This window comes from Musca autumnalis, unplaced genomic scaffold (genome assembly GCF_047663935.1).
Source record: "Musca autumnalis isolate F117 unplaced genomic scaffold, ASM4766393v1 scaffold_2, whole genome shotgun sequence".
Lineage (NCBI taxonomy): Eukaryota > Metazoa > Arthropoda > Insecta > Diptera > Muscidae > Musca > Musca autumnalis.
Window position 1 is genome coordinate 88,971,297 of NW_027411755.1, and position 18,934 is coordinate 88,990,230.

An 18,934-nucleotide genomic window follows, 5' to 3' on the forward strand; every position below is an offset into this window, starting at 1 on the left:
AAAATGTATTTATGCTTTCCTGGAAATTTTTTTTGGAACGACCCTATTATTCAATAGTTTCTTGGACAATTAATTTTCAATAATAACCATGTAGTTTTGTAGATTTGGTAGTTGTTGTAATTCATACATATACCTTATATAAATTTGCCTTGAGATCATGTAGGTACACCAAGTATTATATGTCCAAAATATTTTAGACGGAGGTAGTCTTTCCTGTATGTGTACCCTATTAGTTGGATTGGGGATGTTTGGCATGTAGTCTTTGACGGGAGAGAGTGTCAATATTCATCTAGGCAATACTTTCAGTAGATTTGAAATATATTATAAATATATGTCGGGAAATATAATATGGTTTCGATTATATGGAGGTGGTTAATCTGTCATGCCGTTCTGACAGGTTCGGCATCACATTATAAGGATATCTTGCTTGAGACCACTGAAGTATTCTCCTTGAATATATATGTTCAAAAATACTCAGGTACATAGTAAAGTTTCAAAGTGAACTGTAGGAAGTTGTAAAGTAGTAACTTAACTAGGGTCTCCAGCCCGTTGGGTCTTAGTAATTGAAAGCGGTCAAATTGAGATTGCAAGCACTGAAGATTGGAAGACATAACAGCATACTATTTAGGGGCAGATGTCATAAAAAAAAAAACACCGACAGATCGGGTTTTGTTTCTTTGTGTTGTATGCACGACCACAATTAATTAATAACCTTCAATTCATTATGTTAGGAATAATTCTGGAAAGAAGGACGAACACGAAAAAATAAACACTGTCACTAAGAACCAAATGAATAAATAACACACACTTCACATGTATTAGAACAGTCTATTTTGAGCAAATAAAAACATTGGATGGTTATGACATGCTACCTTTAGATTACATAAAACATCGGTGAGGCACATAACACCACATAGACACACATCCACATACCGCAAATAGAACTGGGGGTAAATTCACGTTGCAAGATGCAAAAAGGCGCCGTTCCTAGGGAAACGATAGGTTAATGCCGTAGTCGCTGAAATATAACCAGTTTTACTTACAGGCTTCAATCATAGTGCCCGGCATGAGACTGGCAGGGTGTGGGAGTTCCCCACGTGGAACGTAGACGTACTGCCATGCACATCGATGTCTTCATTGTGACCTCTAAGACCTCGAAGTTTTGTTGCATGGTCAAGCGGGGCTCCTCAGCTGGTGATGTTACCAACCCCTAATGATCATATTCAGGCGGCTCGTGGTCGGACTTGGCAAGAGGATGAGAGCATAAATGAGTCCCATGCTGGAGTGCCTCCCAATTATTCAACTTACATGCCAGTTTATTGTATGTCCAAGGGGGACATGACGTTGATTAATGATTCAGTAGAGGGAGTGTGGGGTGTCCACAAATAAGTTTAGTGGCGTCACAATATATGTGCAGCGGTTGTGGTATTGCAAAATTCGTATTATTCCTTTCTTTTTGTTAAACATGCTGCGTTTCATGAAGACCAAACAAGCTGTGATTTCGTTTTTTTTATAGTTGGTTGGCGGCGCAGAAAAGTTCGTGTTCCCCATAGATAAAAAGCAATTCTTGTTAATTTCTTTTCTTTGCACGTGTGCTTTTTCATAGAGGCCAGAAAATTCTGACAACGAGTGATGTGGAATATGCATTAATTGAAATTCAGGTACCGATTATCCATGTGAACAATTACTTGTGAATACAAGGGACACCTAACTTCAAGCGGAACTTAGCGTAAATTCCGACGTAAGCGTAGGCGTATATAAAAATAATTATTGTTTTTTTTAAAAAAAAGCGAAAGCAAAAATATCCTCCTATACAAAAATAATTATATAGATGTATTGATGGGATTAATGACGTAATAGGGAATTTTCACCAAATACCATAAATTGCCAAATAAAAGGCGTAAGGGGCTGAAATTTTGAAAGAAACCGTACGATTTGTTGGAGATCAGTTATTTTTTTGTGTGTTGTGGAGTGTAGCCTGACAATTCACAATAAGCTGACAATTGATGTCAATAAAAAAATGGAAAACCGCCATGAAAATTCCAAATGAAACGAAAAGGTAAAGGAAAATTGGTAATAAAAATGGTTTTCTCGGGAAAAATAGCATTTGGCGGGAATATTCTACCCTTATAAATAGCCGATGAGAGATAGACAAACCGTCATTTTGCAGCAGCGGACGTTACATACTAAATCCTCGTCAGTGTTAATAAGTGCCAAACAGATATAACCAAGAGTGGCCCCGGAAGACAAGAGGTTAGTCGATAAAGGGCATTAATAAGTTATATCCTGGAAGGAGAATTGCTGTTGGTCGCCTGTAAAGGAAGTGAGACGGAACGTGATTAAAACATATTCACGACAGGTTTGAGGCTAAAGTAACAGCATACATATATATAAAAACATACAAATCCAGTGAACCATTACCATTACAAAACTAGGAAAGATTTGAAAAGGAATAGATTAAGGAAAGTAGCTTAAGGTAGATTTAAGGTTTTTTTTGCTAGGTTAGTTTTGCATGTAACTTCCGTATAACTTTGATATAGGGTTAAGTAGAATGAAATTTTGTTAGATAGGGTGTACAAAGTTATTAACCGAGTAAGCGTAAATTGCAGTTTGATGCGAAAAGAAATCCCACCTAAGTGAGCTCCTTTAGGCAGGATAAGAAAGAATCGTAGCCAGTTAATGGGCAGGATTTATATAACTTTGTAGGTCCTTGATTGTTTGTTTATGGATATCGTTTTTTTGCGTGCATGAATAGAAAGTAGATTATTGGCGTTAAGGTTATTATGGTTATAATGTTTGATATCGGAATAAACTAGCCTAAGTATGCTTATAACATTAACATGAATTGCTAAGTGTTTCAGAAATACGGGGATGAGTCAACGAAGGTAAACCAAGCACGGTAAGTGTGTGGGTGTGGATTCGGGGCTTAGGTAACTGAATGCGGATGACAAAGCCAAGGATGGGAGGGCTAGTGTGAGACATGATCATCAAGTCTCTGGTGTGGGAAGATGTCTTTTTTTTTTGTTTGTTTTTTGTTTGTGATATAATACATACCCTTCTTTTTTGTTCGGTGTCTGGACTGGTATGGAGCGGGTTGGGACTCACCCTGAGAGGTCCTGAGCAGCCGAAGAGCTTATCCCAGTGCCAAAAGGATGCCCGTAACAATGATTCCAGTTGTCCAAGACCTAGTACAAACGGAATACATCATAAATGTTTATTGTTCCGACTAGCCGACAAATGATCTGCAATTGCCTCAACCTCCACCATCCACCTAGAGTTCTCTTCTGGCACATGCAACTTATGCTCTGTTCCATAACCAGCAAGAGTCTAATATATGTATATTTCTTAATTTTTGCAATCTTTCCTATATAAATTTGTCAAAAAAGTACATCCCTGCAGCTTCTGGAACAGAGCACTGATTTTGGAAACTCAACTTTACACATTTTTGCATTCTTGGTTTAATTTTCACACAATTGTAATGTAAGGAAACACATACATACAAATCCTCTAACAATCTAATTTCGCCTGGATTGTACTGCCGACTCTATGGAATGAATTTTTCATCATCTCCAGCACATTTCTGATTGAGTTGCACCATAATATCGTTGCGGATCTTCTTCTATTAATTGATGTAGGGAATTTCGATCCTTGTATGTTTTCTGTGGTCCCATCTGAAAGTAAAACAATGAGTTATTACCGATTAATCATATTTATTACAGCAATACTTACCGCTGTCAATTCATTCAGTATCCAACATATGCAATAAAATTGCAAATTAGATTATTTTTTCAGTAAATGCTTACAATAGTCAGGCTTAATCCCATAGTCGTTGTTTTAATATTTTATTAAAACAACTTTAATTTATTAGTGGGAAAAAATTGGCGATGTTTACCAAGGGGTAAAGGCCTGCGCACATAAGCTGCCTTGTCTACTTACCTTGCTTACTTCTGATAAAAGAATAAAAAAGAAAAGGGCAACCCAGTTCGAAATTTCCTCGGCCTTCTTTATTCTTTTATTTTTATTATGTCAAAAATGAAGCAGGAAAGCAAGGCAATAAAGGCCTGCGTACATAAGCTGCTTTGCCTGATTGCCTTGCTTACCTGCTTCATTTCTGACGCAATAAAAATAATAGAATAAAGACGAAATTTCGAACTGGGTTGCCATCAGTTGGAAATTGGGTCGGCCTTCTTTGTTCTTTTATTTTTTTATTGAAGCAGCAAAGCAAGGCAATCAGGCAAAGCAGCTTATGTACGCAGGCCTTAAGGCAGAGCAGCTTATGTACGCGGGCCTTAAGGCAGGGAATACTATAGTTTCAGATCTCGCCACAGATCTTCATCAGTTCCCTTATTTCTTGTTTTTCAACAAGAAATTTTTTATACCCAAGTGTCAATTGCTAGCTCAAATAGATACGTGCGCAAAGAAACACTCTGATCGAGAATTTCTTTGGCACTACCTAAACTCTAGCAACTTCACTTGCAAACAAAACCAAATTTTTCCCACTGCTATGCGTTCGTCGATTCTCGACGAAAAAGCACATAACTAATTTGTTGGTATTGCATACTACAGCAATAAACAACATTTTGACGGTGCCCGGTCTCACAATTAGGAGGGTTGGCGGTTTTTGTTTGGGATGACTACTTCTATTTTGTTTTTCAAAATAGTCAGGCTTAATCCCATAGTCGTTGTTTTAATATTTTATTAAAACAACTTTAATTTATTAGTGGAAAAAAATTGGCGATGTCTACCAAGGGGTAAGGCAGGGAATACAATAGTTTCAGATCTCGCCACAGATCTGAAACTATTGTATTGATATGCTTTTTCGTCGAGAATCGACGAACGCATAGCAGTGGGAAAAATTTGGTTTTGTTTGCAAGTGAAGTTGCTAGAGTTTAGGTAGTGCCAAAGAAATTCTCGATCAGAGTGTTTCTTTGCGCACGTATCTATTTGAGCTAGCAATTGACACTTGGGTATAAAAAGTTTCTTGTTGAAAAACAAGAAATAAGGGAACTGATGAAGATCTGTGGCGAGATCTGAAACTATAGTATTCCCTGCCTTACCCCTTGGTAAACATCGCCAATTTTTTCCCACTAATAAATTAAAGTTGTTTTAATAAAATATTAAAACAACGACTATGGGATTAAGCCTGACTATTTTGAAAAACAAAATAGAAGTCGTCATTCCAAACAAAAAACGCCAACCCTCCTAGTAAATGCTTACATTTATAATTCCAACTTATTTTACGACAACATTTGTGAAACTTCAAAATATAGCTCTCTTCCAGAACTAAAAAGTTTTTACAATTTTACCACTTTTACACATTTTGCGTTCCCGTACACAAAATTTATATGAAAATCGTTTACGACTTTTACAACTTTTACGACTTTTACCACTTTATAAAGAACGGGAACAGGCTATATATTAAATTTCAAAATTTTGTTTACAATTGGTCTGTTCCAGTACTGCAAGAATCTACTAATTTTTACTATTTTTTCCGATAACATAAAGGAAAAAATGTTATCGTAGTAAAAAATAGTAGCTTCTTGCAGGTTCTGGAACAGAGCAAATATAGACATTTTGTCGTAGGCACTAGTATTACTCTTATGTTACACGCTAAAACTTTCATACGAAACTTTCCCATTATTTTGGTGTTCATAGATCGAGTTCCATACAAAAGTAATTTTATGAAATTACTGTAATGGGGAACTCGACCTAAGAACGCCAAAATAATGGGAAAGTTTCGTATGAAAGTTTTAGCGTGTAACATAAGAGTTACGTGCAACAACAAATTCCTATGTGGTTGTTGTTACGATTGTTGTACAACAACACTTGCTTTTACCTATAATAATTGTACCATTGGTTTTACCATATAGTCCCAATTTACATTAGGCGAGTTTACTTGCGGCAATTGTCAGTTTGTAGGTGAGAGAGGGTGCTGAGAGGCAAAGGGTTACCATATGCCTCACCTCTCTCTCCAACAAAATGACAATTGCCGCAAGTAAACTCGCCCAATGTAAATTGGGACATACATATGCAGCATGAATTTTTAAGTACGTGCCATGGCAGAACTACCAGGTAGTGGGATCACACCAGCTGATCGAATATGAAAAGTCAAATCCCTTTATAAAAAAATTATTTTTGTTGTAATTTCCCCAACAACATAAAGAAAGTTTTGACATAACATATTCAAAATTTTACGATGCCACTACCTGGGTAATTGTGCCATGGTACGTGCATATATGAGATCAATATATTCTCAATCCAGTCAAGCTAAACAAAACTTATACAAATATTGCCTTAAGTCCAATTTACATATGCACATTAAATGATTTCGTTTTACGAAATCCTAGAAACAAATGAAGTGTATTTACATCTGTTTTTTGCGTCATTTGCTTACGCACACAATCGCACATACACACGGATACAATAACACATACACACGCACACAATAATTTTAATTCCGAAAAATAAGTATTTCACAACGCTAATGTTTACCAAATAACTTGACTTAATTCAAAATTGAAAAAAAAAATTAATTTTTGCAAGTTTTTTAAACATTTATTTGAACTTTTGTCATCGTTTGAGTATTTTTATTTTTCTACAACACACACAAACACACAAAGACATCATAAAACAGTTGCATTTTTTGGTACTTTATGACGAAAAAGCAGGGTTGCATATAATAGTATGGTGTTTTCGTTCGTTGTTTAGAATAAATGACGCAGCTATCGTTATTTAATTTTGTATGGTAAATGACGCAAAATGTTGCCTGTTTTAGCAAATAAATGACGAAACAGCTCTAAATGACGAAAAAGTTGCTAATGTAAATTTGACATTAAGAGGTTAATTAATAAGGCGATTGTTTTTGTATTGGAATTTTGAAATCTTGGTTTACAATTAAATTCAATTTCAAAAACATATTTGCATTTGAAAAATGCAAACAGCGAAACCAGGTCACGTAATTTGGTGACTGTGTGGGTTCGAGTCCTTGGCTTTCCTTTTTCACTTGCAAAAAATTTTCGATCATCAAGCTTAACTCTTAACGAAAAAAATTAATAAAAATCATTAAAAGTTACCTTCGCCCTAAAACCCTCGGCACATACGGTCCGTTGAGTGACACGTTGTCCCAAAAAGTTAAATTATGTTTTGGCAAATCTGGCATAACTGCACATAGTCAATGGTCAGCCTAGCACGATTTCAACATGGCGACGTCAAGTTTGTAGGCGAGGGGTATGAAGTAGTGAAACCCATGTACATGGTTTTCTGTGTTTGTTGTGTTGCCTCTACTTGTTATTCGTTCTTCCATTTTCCTTCATTTTTATTTTCTCAAGCAAACGTTAACAACAAAGCAAGCATAAAAAGATTTAATAAAAACATTTAATTGATGAAATAGTGAAAATTTAACTATTAATATTAATTATTAATGTTAATTATTTTGTGTTGTTTTTTAGTCTATTTATGTTTGTTTTGTTTTTATTGGTATAAGAATCACAACAAACGCGAATGGTAAAAGAGAACACGCAAAAATCTTAAATTTCACGTTAACGTTAACGAAACTTGAAAAGAAACTTTAACGAAATTAGTTTCAAGAAACCTTGCTAGTCTGACCATCGACTAACTAAATTGGTTTCAAGAAACCTTGCTAGCCTGACCAAAGACTTATGAGTTTTGACCTTAGGTCTGTACGATAACCCAAAAGTCTTTTTTTTTCCAATTTAAGAATTAATGGCTCACGTATTTCCGTCCGGAATCTCGTAATGCTTGGTTTACATTTACGAAATCCACTCGATTTCAACTGTCAATTCCATTGATTAAACGTTAAACGAAATCCAATGGATTTCAGATGAGTTTTCATTTGACGTATACGCAAAGGAATTGACAGTTGAAATCGAGTGGATTTCGTAATGTAAACCAAGCATAAGTCTGTGTTTAGACACACAAATCTCTCGGGAAAGTAAATTGAGTTTTTTTGGGAGAGAGGGGAGAGGAAAGAGCTCCTCAATACTGCTTCCTACCCCCTATTGCCTAAAAACCGAATTTACTTTTCCGAGAAATTTGTGTGTCTAAACACGGACTAAAGCGCTCTTTCAAGACAACTAAATTGGAAATTGCCTTGAGGTCATAAGTTTATAGAATTAGTCTACGTATTTTCAAAAAAACAATATTTCAGAAGATTCGCGATTACTGCGTTTACTACATTTATAAAAACTTTAATTAAAAGGTCGGTTTTATAGCACTTGGGAGCTACGAAGTCTTTTTCTGCGAAGAAATCGTATATTTTGGAATAAATCCTTGATGATTAAAACACGTGGGATGCTAAGCGAAAAATTAACACCGCCATTTTGTCAATTTGTTTTAAGCCCGTCGGCGTGAATTCTATAGAAATTTATGTCTGTGCTTTGAGCCGTCCGAAGACAAACTGAACCCAAAAGTTTGTACTAATTTGAAAAAAAATTTACAAATGCTGTTCGATAACACACTTGTAAAGTAAAAGGGAGCGAATTTGGAGAGAATTTGGGAGAGTTTTGGAGACTTTTGTTACTGAGAAATTACAAGTTTTTGCAAGCAAAGTCCCAATTTACATTAGGCGAGTTTACTTGCGGCAATTGTCAGTTTGAGGGATAGAGAGGTGAGGGATATGGTAACCCTTTGCCTCTCAGCCCTCTCTCTCACCTACAAACTGACAATTGCCGCAAGTAAACTCGCCTAATGTAAATTGGGACAAAATTTCCCTTGTAAAGCCCTCGGCACATACGGTCCGTTTAAGCGCTCGGCACATACGGTGCGTTGTGCGTCGAGCTACAACAACAACATGAAAAATGTGTAAGTGATGCCAAGTTTTTTGAAAAACAACAACATGGCTGACGCATTAAAGTTAAACATAATTTAACTGTTTTGGGACAACGCATGTCCCAACGTGTCACTAAACGGACCGTATGTGCCGAGGGCTTAAAGCCCTTGTTTTTCAAAAAACTTGGCTTCACTTACACTTTTTTCATGTGGTTGTTGTAACACAACGCTCAACGCACCGTATGTGCCGAGCGCTTTAGTGGCACGTTGGGACACGCGTTGTCCCAAAACAGTTAAATTATGTTTAACTTTAATGCATCAGCCACATTGTTGTTTTTCAAAAAACTTGACTTCACTTACAGTTTTTTCATGTGGTTGTTGTAGCGCAACGCACCGTATGTGCCGACCGCTTAAGAATTTGCAAGTTTGATCAGCTGATTTAAATTCGAATGTTTTGTTGCGGACTTTGCAATTCTTGGCAAAAACATAAACAAACATTTGGTTATTAAAATAATTACAAGACAAAACTAAATAAATTATGGAAAACGACTTGTTTTGTAAAATAACTTATTTTGTAGTTTGTGATGATTGTTTTATTTCTAATGGCTCCGGCACATACGGTACGTTGTGCGTCGCGTTACAACAACCACATGAAAACTTCAAGAACAAACTTGGCATCACTTACATTTTTTCATGTGGTTGTTGTTTTTAACGCGTGACGCAACGCACAACGTACCGTATGTGCCGGGGCCATAAGGTATGAAATCCCAGCAAAAAGCGTCGCATCCATGGAGTAGTAGACGGCCAACCGTTAATTTATGATATGGAAAGAGAATTATTTTTGTAACAATGGATAATCAAACAATTTTCGATTGTTAAATTAAATCTTATCCGCCAATCATCTTGTTTGTCAAATCAGCTGACTTCTTGCAAGCTTTTGCAAATTGTTGTTCGATAACATTCTGCAAATTTTTAGCTTCGAGAGAGTAAAATTAGTGGAGAGAAGTTACTGAGAACTTTCTGAGTACTTGCAAGTACTTTTTACTTGCGAAGTTATCGTACAGCCCTCTTATCTATTGCGTGTTCGAATTAACGAAAAGTCGATTAAAGCAATTGATACGATTTCTAAATCCCTAATTTTTAACAAATCAAATACCGGCGGGTTTGGTTTTGAGGAGTTTTGATATGTTTGAATTTGCGTTGAATTTGTGCAACTTCTTGGAAATTAATGTTAAATATAGTAACGTCTTTTACGTTTCGGATCATTCGGCGTTGCTATTCTAGGAAACAAATTGCTGACCCCGTAATGAAATATCTTAACGTTGCCGAAAAAAATGATGCTGCCAAAACGATTGCAGGCCAATTATCAAATGGAACAGCACGAAGGGTAAAACAAATTACCAAATTCCATAGCTTCATATAAATGAAAAGTATTTTGATAATTTCAGCGCGAAGGATATTCCGTGTACAATAAAATATACGACTTTGAGGCAACTGTCAAAGGAACAAAGTGCAAAATGGTAAGCAAAAAACGCAGTTTTGGGCAAGCAATGAAACTATTTGATAATTGTTTGTTATACCATTTAGATAGTTTGGAATAGCAGTACTTAAACTATCTAAATTATAAATTTCATTGTAAATATACCGGCCTTCGGCTAGCGTTTAAAGACTTTTTCTTGCGGACTGGTGCTAATCTCGGCTACGCGGACAAAAATTTCAACATAAGATGAATGTAGTGGCTGGTCTCAGGACCACATGTATCTCTCGGAATGCTGATTACGCCAATATATATATATCATGCCGGGGAAGTCCGTATTTTCCGAGATATAGGCTTCGAAATTTCTCAAAAACATTGTTTTTGGCAAAAAATAAGGAGCAAGTTGAATGTAGTGGCTGGATTTGGAACTTTTTCCACAGAAAGTTTTCAAAAATTAAATTTTTGTGGAAAATAGCCGGCCTTCGGCCGGGATTTAAGACTTTCTCCTATGGACAGATACTAAACAGGGCTAACGCGATCATAATTTTTTTCAAAATTATTTTTTGTCAAAAATCATATAGGTTTTTCGGAATTTTCGAAGCCTATATCTCGGGAAATACGGACTTCCCGCACATGATTTTTATATTGGCGTAGTCAGCATTCCAAGACCTACCTGTGGACAAGATTTCAGAATTTTCTGAGTCCAGCCACTACATTCATCTTATGCCAAAAATAATAATTTTGTAAAAAGATATGATCGCGTTAGGCCACTTTAGCGTCTGGCTCTTTCCCACAAAAAAATTAATTTTTGAAAACTTCCTGTAGAAAATAGCCAATACACTCATCTTGCTCCAAAATCCCCCTAAAGACATGATCAGGAGGACGTAACGAGAACCTTCGAGGCCTATTTTGGGAAAGTTTACATTTGATGAAAAAATTATACATCGCTGGAATGAGTATAGAAAGGGCTAACTATGGTAAAAAAATAATAGGATCAAGCATTCAAAGAAAAGATAAGCTATTTCACTATTTACTGTTATGAATAAATTAAATTAAAAAGCAAGAAAATTAAAAGGATCCAGTTAAGAAGACAAGAGTTTGCCATTCTTAGATGACCCTCGATATGTCCCCGGATACGAAGATATCTGATATATAGCGTCATATAGGTCATCTCCCAAATTTAGCTCGTTTAATTTGTTGGAGTATGAAAATGAGTTATATGATGGTACAGTGTAGAGGACGCATGCATTTTCTTTGGTGCATGTATTGGGTAGCAACCTATTTAAATATAGCTATATGTATATCACTTTAAGTAATCGCATCTTCTCTTATTTTTCAAGGTTATGACATCCGTTTCCGGTCATCTATTGCAACTCGAGTTCTTGAGTTCGTATCGAAACTGGCAAAATGTCAATCCTGAGAGTCTATTTGATGCACCTATCCGAAAAGCTTGCAACGAACAATATGAACCTATTAAAAGAACTTTGGAGAGGGAGGTGCGAAGTTGTCAGGGGTTAATTGTTTGGACGGATTGTGATCGAGAGGGTGAAAACATTGGCTTTGAAATAATAGACGTTTGTCGTGCTATCAAACCAAATATTATTGTATATCGTGCAATATTTTCGGAAATTACCGGCACTGCGGTAAGAAGAGCTTTGCAAAATCTTACAATACCTGACAAGAGACAAAGCGATGCAGTGGATGTTCGTACTGAATTGGATTTAAGAACTGGAGCTGCAATAACACGTTTTCAGACAATGCGTATGCAAAGATTATTTCCTGAAAAAATTTCGGATAAATTAATTTCATATGGTAGTTGTCAAATACCAACTCTAGGATTTGTTGCGGAGCGGTATAAAGAAATCGAAGCCTTTGTATCAGAACCATTTTGGAAAATAAAAGGTAATTATGAAGGAAATATTTATGCATAATGTATCTGGAATGTGATCTTTATTTACAGTTAGTGTCACTGAAAATTATGCAATCAGTGTGTTAAAAAAACGTATATCAGAAAATCTTCTTCTAAATTTGATCCTTCAAATAGGTAGTTAACTTCTTAGCGAAAATATAATTTTATTGACACAAGCTTCAAGTTTTTTTATAAGACAACACTTGGACAACACCCGGTGCTGTTAAAATGTAAGAAATGGATGTCAATCGTTGGATCGCATCCGAATGCGTTTAAAATGTAAGGAATTGGAGTGCATTCTTCACGACTCTGATTGAACTGCATCCGTATGCAGTTAAAATGTGAGAAATGGAGGTCATTCGTTGAATCGCATCCGACTGCGCATAAAATGTGGGAAATGAAGTGCCTTTTTCACGACTCCGCTAGAACTGCATCAATACATGCCGTGAAAGAATTAGTCTACATTGCAGTACTTCCAAACCACTCCTACTGATATTCCGAAATATTTCAATTATTCATCAATTTAAAACCTTCTACGCGGTTATTTAGTCGTCCGCGGAAATATTTAGAGGAATTCTTTGTTGAAAACTAATAAAAGAAAAATCAGCCTTACAATTCGCGAAATGTACAAACATAAATTCTTATTGCATTATTATTCACTTGCATTATAGATCATAAAGCTCGATTAAAAAATTAATAATAAATTCTTATTTTTATTTATTGTTATCTTATTAGGACAAGACATTAGGTTGACTTGATACAAAAGGCTCCAAAAATAGTTCATATCTGCAAATTTGCAATAATGTCTGTATAAATAGAAGCTATCAAACTCTGTATAAATAGAAGCTATCAAACTCCGATATGCCTGATAGCTAATTTAAACCACCAGCGAAACGATTGTAGCATATTGGTTGGGTGTGTGGGGACTTCACTAGAATTCACTTTTTTTATTACAATTCAATTAATTAAATAAATTCTTATGTTTCATTGTACTTTCGAAAAAATGATCAGAAAATCATTTCGAGACATTAAATCTATTCAAAATTAAAGCTCTATATTCATTCGATGTGGGATAAATTACCTTTCATTAGAAGTTGGCTCGGCTATCCTGAAAAATCTCGTGCTCTATAAGTTTAATTAATTAGCTTTGAAAATACATCCTAATTTTTGAAGGGGTCTAACAAAAAAATGAGAACTTGCCTGTTTCTATTCAAATGACGACCACTGATAAAGACAAGATTTTTTGGGAAACACTGAAACATATTACGTCTTCTTTTCCAGTAACACATACAATCGATGATTTAACGGTGGAATTCCATTGGGCTCGTAATCGTCTATTTGACAAGCAGGCTTGTGAAGACTTTTATTTACTATGTGTAGCAAACCCAAAAGCCACCGTAGAAAGTGTAACTGTAAAGCCGAAAAATAAGTGGAGACCTACTCCTATGGATACAGTCGAATTGGAAAAGTTGGGATCCCGAAAATTGAAACTTTCCGCCAAAGAAGTAATGACAATTGCAGAGAAACTCTATACCAAAGGTATAATCAGTTATCCACGTACTGAGACCAATATGTTTTCCAAAGAAATTGATTTGCAATCTTTGGTTCAACAACAAACGTCACATAGTGTGTGGGGTTCATTTGCACAACGTGTAATTGAATGGGGACCAAATCCACGAAATGGCACAAAATCGGATCAAGCACATCCTCCGATTCATCCAACAAAAATGGTAAATGGTGGGTACTTTATTACTTGAAGGAAAGGAAATTTGTCATATTGTGTTTTTTGTTTTGCAGATTTAAGTGGAAACGATGGCAGGGTTTATGAATTAATATGCCGTCATTTTTTGGCATGTGTCAGTAAGGATGCTGTTGGTTCTGAAACAATTGTAAATATATCAATCGAAGGCGAGAAGTTTTCTGCCAATGGTTTGGTTATATTTGAACGCAATTATCTGGACGTGTATATTTACGAAAAATGGAATGCTAAACAAATTCATAAATATGAGGAAGGGCAGGTTTTTGAACCTACCGAAATAACCATGCCAGAGGGCCACACCACAGCACCTCCACTTTTAACGGAAGCAGATCTTATTGCATTAATGGAAAAGCATGGAATAGGAACTGATGCAACACATGCAGAGCATATCAATACCATTAAAGAAAGGGGTTATATTGGAGTTGTGGACAACGGATCCCTAGTTCCTGGAGTCATTGGAATGGGCTTATACGAAGGATATGATGCTATGGAGTTAGCATTAGCCAAACCCATGTTGAGAGCTGAGTTCGAATCTGATTTGAAAAAGATTTGTCTAGGCGAAAAAGATCCAAAAGCTGTGCTGCGAGAACAAATTTTAAAATATAAACAAGCATATAAGCAAATAATGGATAAAATAACTGCCATGGATGAAAAGATGGCGCAAAGAATTGATGAAACGCCTAAGGAAAGTACCCATGGACAGGGAAACGGTATAGAGAACAATCCCAAGCGAATACAAGAGATTTTTAATTGTCCCAAGTGTTTAATTGCTCCCCTTGCGCTAAAACAGAAAAGTAATAAACCTGGACATTTCATTGGTTGTCTTAATTATCCGAATTGTAAAAATTGTATTTGGTGGCCCGATGAATGCAAAGACCCGTCCGTTTTAGAAGAACATTGTCCTAAATGTGGATCCGAGTATAAACTAATAAAGATGCGTTTTTCTACTCCCTATCATAAAACACTGTTTAATAGTCCAAGTGGCTGGTATAAAACTTGCTTACAGTGTGATACACAATTTCGGAACACCTTTAATATAAATGTAGATTGTGTCAAGCGTACAGGTCCGATAGTTAGTGATACACCCATAAATTATGGCGCAGCATCTTCATTGCCAACAACCACAAGTAAACCAAAGAAGACTTCCGCCAAGACTAAAGACAAGGCTGATACAACGACAGCAACAAAAAATAAAAAAACGTCAGCAACTGCAACAAAAAGAAGTAATAAAAAGAATACGGAATCTACCACTATCAGATCCTACTTTACTTCAGGTGATATGCAAAGCTTAAATATGTTGTACCCAATCTCAACCCCATGTATTTCTAGCTCCTCAAACTTCCGCGGTAGATTTAGAATATAATGATTTCTTTGCTAACGATGATGATGATCTAATATTAGCTGCGGAAGCAAATATACCACAGTCAACAAACACAACAAATACAAATTCTAGTTCTACGATAGCAGCACACCAACAACATGAATCTCATTTACCCGATGATTTGACAGCAGTATTTAATGATGATGATGATGACTTGTTTACTGGTATTGTCACCGAGGATAGTACGATAAATCGTCAAAGTCCAACTAGCAGACGTCCAAGTACAACAAGTGCCTCCGTACATTCGAATAACTATTTTGATGACAGCTTTTCAGCAGTCTTCGACGACGACAATGATTTTGGTGACGACTATGTTTGGGGAAGTGCTGCCAGAAATTCAAGATTATCTGATAACACGAATCTCTCAGGACCATCAGCAAAGAAACAAAAAGTAAATAATCAGGCATCAGATGAATGGGGTTCGAGTACGAGATCGACAATTAGTCATGAGGATGACAATGACATTAAATGTAGTGGATGCCATTTAGCGGCAAAAGAGTAATACATAAAATATATTTTTCTACCTATATGTGTGTATTTTCTACCAGTGCTATAATTTTTAGATTATGTGTGAAAAAAGATGGTCCAAATAAGGGTCGTACATTCTACGTATGTCCAAAACCGAATCCCTGCAAGTTTTTCCAATGGGCCGATGATAACACCTTAAATCGCAATGATTTGGTAACAAGAACGTCTGAGTGGGGAACGAATGCGGAAAATGGTGATACTTGGGGGACAATACCATCCAATGATGAAGAAAATGTAAAGTGCAACTGCAACCAACCAGCCAAAAGCTTGACTGTTCGCAAAGAAGGGCCCAATAAGGGACGTGAATTTTATGCTTGCTCAAACCGCGATCACTCTTGTGGTTTCTTTCAGTGGATTGGAGAAAGTTCTGATCAAGGTAATATACAATTTATTTTAATATAGTACTGTATAACTTTTAAACATATTTAAACGATTATCTAGAAAACTATTCGTGGGGTAGTGGATCTTCAACTTCGGCGAAAAGTAAGTTTATGAAATTATACATATTTTTCATTATTGATATTTACATATGTTTTACATAAAGATAAAACAAGCAAAGTGAAAACCGATACAAGTACAAAAGGAGGGCGTAAATGTGGATTATGCCGTCAGGAAGGACATAGCCGAACAAAATGTCCTCGTAAATCAGAAATTTAAGTTTAGTTATCGAGAATACGAATGATTTTATGTGTAACTCAACATATATGTAAATTTATGTTTTTAAATGCGTAATTAGATATACAATGAATATATATTTTTTTGTTTGAAAGGAAAAATAAAATAAATAAATCTGTATAAATAAAATCAAATGTCGTTCGTTGGTAATTGCATCAGTTGAGAAATACTGGACCGATTTGCATTTTTTGTTTTTTTGAAATGGTTTTTAAGGAAAGAAAATTTGACCACATCCATTTTTTTCAATTTTCAATTTTTCTGCAAAAACTACTGAATCGATTTTCCTGAAATTGTCAGGGAGTGTACAGGGATGGCCCCCTTTGGAAAATAGGCTGCAATAATAACGAATGTATCGGTTTGAACATTTACGAATTAATCTAGAATCTAGGTCGATTATGGATAGCAACTCAACTTTTGTTGCGTTGCCAGAAGAGAAAATCATACAATTAAAATGAGTAAAAAGACGGAAATTTTTGTCAAATTCAATCAATATCAGTGTTTTAAACCTTCGGCTGTTAATTTAATTGTAAAAAGTATAAATTTCAATGCAGAAATAGAAAATTTTATTTCTAAATTTTCTGTGGACAACGCAACTGGAGTTGGGTTGCTATCCATAATCGACACCCTAGGTATCGGACACGCTCACTTTTTTAAATATGTTATATCTTGAAAACTGATGACCACGCCCATTCTATCAATACATTATTTTCCCAAAACTACTGAACCTAATTTCATGAAATTTGCAGAAAATGTTCAGGAATGTCCCGTGGTCCAAAATGCTATATATTTGTTGACGAATTTCTAGGGCCTATTGTTTTCGATATATCTGATAAACTTATGACGACCACTTTTACAGTACGTTATATCTCGAAAACTAACGAACATATTTTCATAAAATTTTGTGGAATGTGCCATGGTACATGTAGGCACGAATTTCGGAGGAGGCACATCATGTCCCCTTTTAAAAAAAATATACATATATATATACAAATTTCCTTAAATGGTGCGGTTCGAGCGAGTCGAATTCTGAGACTTTACCATTTTTTTAAATTTTTACAATTAGATCGCTTAGGATAAAGAAAGGGAACATGGACGATAATAAATCCTAAACAGCACATATGGGCGAAAAAAAATTCGATAATGTCCGTAAGAGAAAAGAAATATTACAGACAAAATCTGGGGCCTAATTACGACATTCGATTCGATCGAGTATTTGCTCGTGAATGAAAAAATCTAACTACCTACAGTGAGTCAACTAAGTATTTTGCCTTTTTAATTTTTTTTTTTTTTTTTTGAGAAAATGAATGTTTTTTTGGTACACGCTTGATTTGTACCATTGTATATACATCAAATAAATCGTAGTTCTAAATCCACTGGATTTTATTTGACGTATATTGTATGGGATTGCCAGTTGAAATCATAGTATAAGCTTTGTTCCTTTACTTTTTTAATGGTAAGGGTGGTAAAAGAGAAAAGTGTCAAAATTGCTCTCTCATGAACATTTTTACCAGAAAAGTAAAGGAACGAAAAAATTGTTAGATCTGGCAGCAATGTCAAAAAGAAACATAAAAAATCAATTTTCGTCTTTTATTTCACAGTTTTTAATTTAGTTTTGTCAGCGTTTGACTTTTTCTTCTGTTTTTCGTCCATTTTCTTTTTTATTGTGAAATAATCGTCAAAAATCAGTTCTGCCATTTTTTACCTGCAGACATTTTGCTGGTAGCATGTGGTAGAAGAGAAAGCCATTTTCGCTCTCTCTCCACTCTCACTCTCTTAAAAATTGCTTCCAGTTTTGCCACTTTTCGGGGTTAAGGAACGCTTTGCAGGTTAAAAATGGTAACAAATGGTGACCTCAGGTAAGTAAAGGAACACAGCTAATATTTAAGGCCCATACCTATATACGGACGTATACCCAGGGCGTGTGTGGTGAAAAAAGTAGAACACATGTATTCTTATGCGAACTACCGAAATACGTCGAGCGTATACTTTTTGTAAGTTGAACAAATTCAACTATGACAGAACGTTATTGTTTGTACGTGTGTGTGTTTTGTATTTTAAAAACAAAAGCCCAATAAAACATGAAATACAAAGGAAAATTATTTGTTTTACGAATGAAAACATTTAAGTAAGTTTCGGTCGCGGATTTTGTGTTTTAAATGTGATTTGGGACTCAACGTATTTGGGTAATACGCACGCTCAGAGAGCGTTGTTTTGGTAGGTTGGTGAAATATTTGTGTACGTCCCGTCGTTATTTAGGTTTAGCAGTAACATGTATTTTTGTCATTCCCGACATTAATCTCTAATTGCTACCTTCCCAAGGAGAGCCAATGTCTTTAACTGTTTTAATAAGGAAATCTGCCGATTCCTTTTTTCCTTGACTCCCTTGTAAAGAGCGGACTGGCCTAGCCGCACATTGGT

The 18,934-nt window shown here is 35.7% G+C and overlaps 1 protein-coding gene and 1 long non-coding RNA gene across 2 annotated transcripts; one reads left to right on the plus strand and one right to left on the minus strand.

The window, feature by feature from the left end:
- Window positions 1-808: 808 nt before the first annotated feature.
- LOC141394193 (uncharacterized) lies at window positions 809-2,232 on the minus strand. The gene is made up of 2 exons (XR_012410274.1): window positions 1,044-2,232; window positions 809-987 (listed from the first exon to the last, which is right to left on the minus strand). It is a non-coding gene; the product is annotated as an uncharacterized lncRNA (long non-coding RNA).
- A 7,646-nt stretch (window positions 2,233-9,878) lies between these two features.
- On the plus strand, window positions 9,879-16,645 carry Top3alpha (topoisomerase 3-alpha). Its single transcript, XM_073968171.1, has 9 exons — window positions 9,879-10,174; window positions 10,236-10,307; window positions 11,605-12,166; window positions 13,455-13,910; window positions 13,971-15,206; window positions 15,262-15,811; window positions 15,877-16,217; window positions 16,283-16,324; window positions 16,386-16,645. The coding sequence occupies exons 1-9, from the start codon at window positions 10,016-10,018 to the stop codon at window positions 16,496-16,498; spliced, it is 3,531 nt and encodes a 1,176-aa protein (XP_073824272.1). The 5' UTR covers window positions 9,879-10,015; the 3' UTR covers window positions 16,499-16,645.
- The last annotated feature ends 2,289 nt before the right edge of the window (window positions 16,646-18,934 follow it).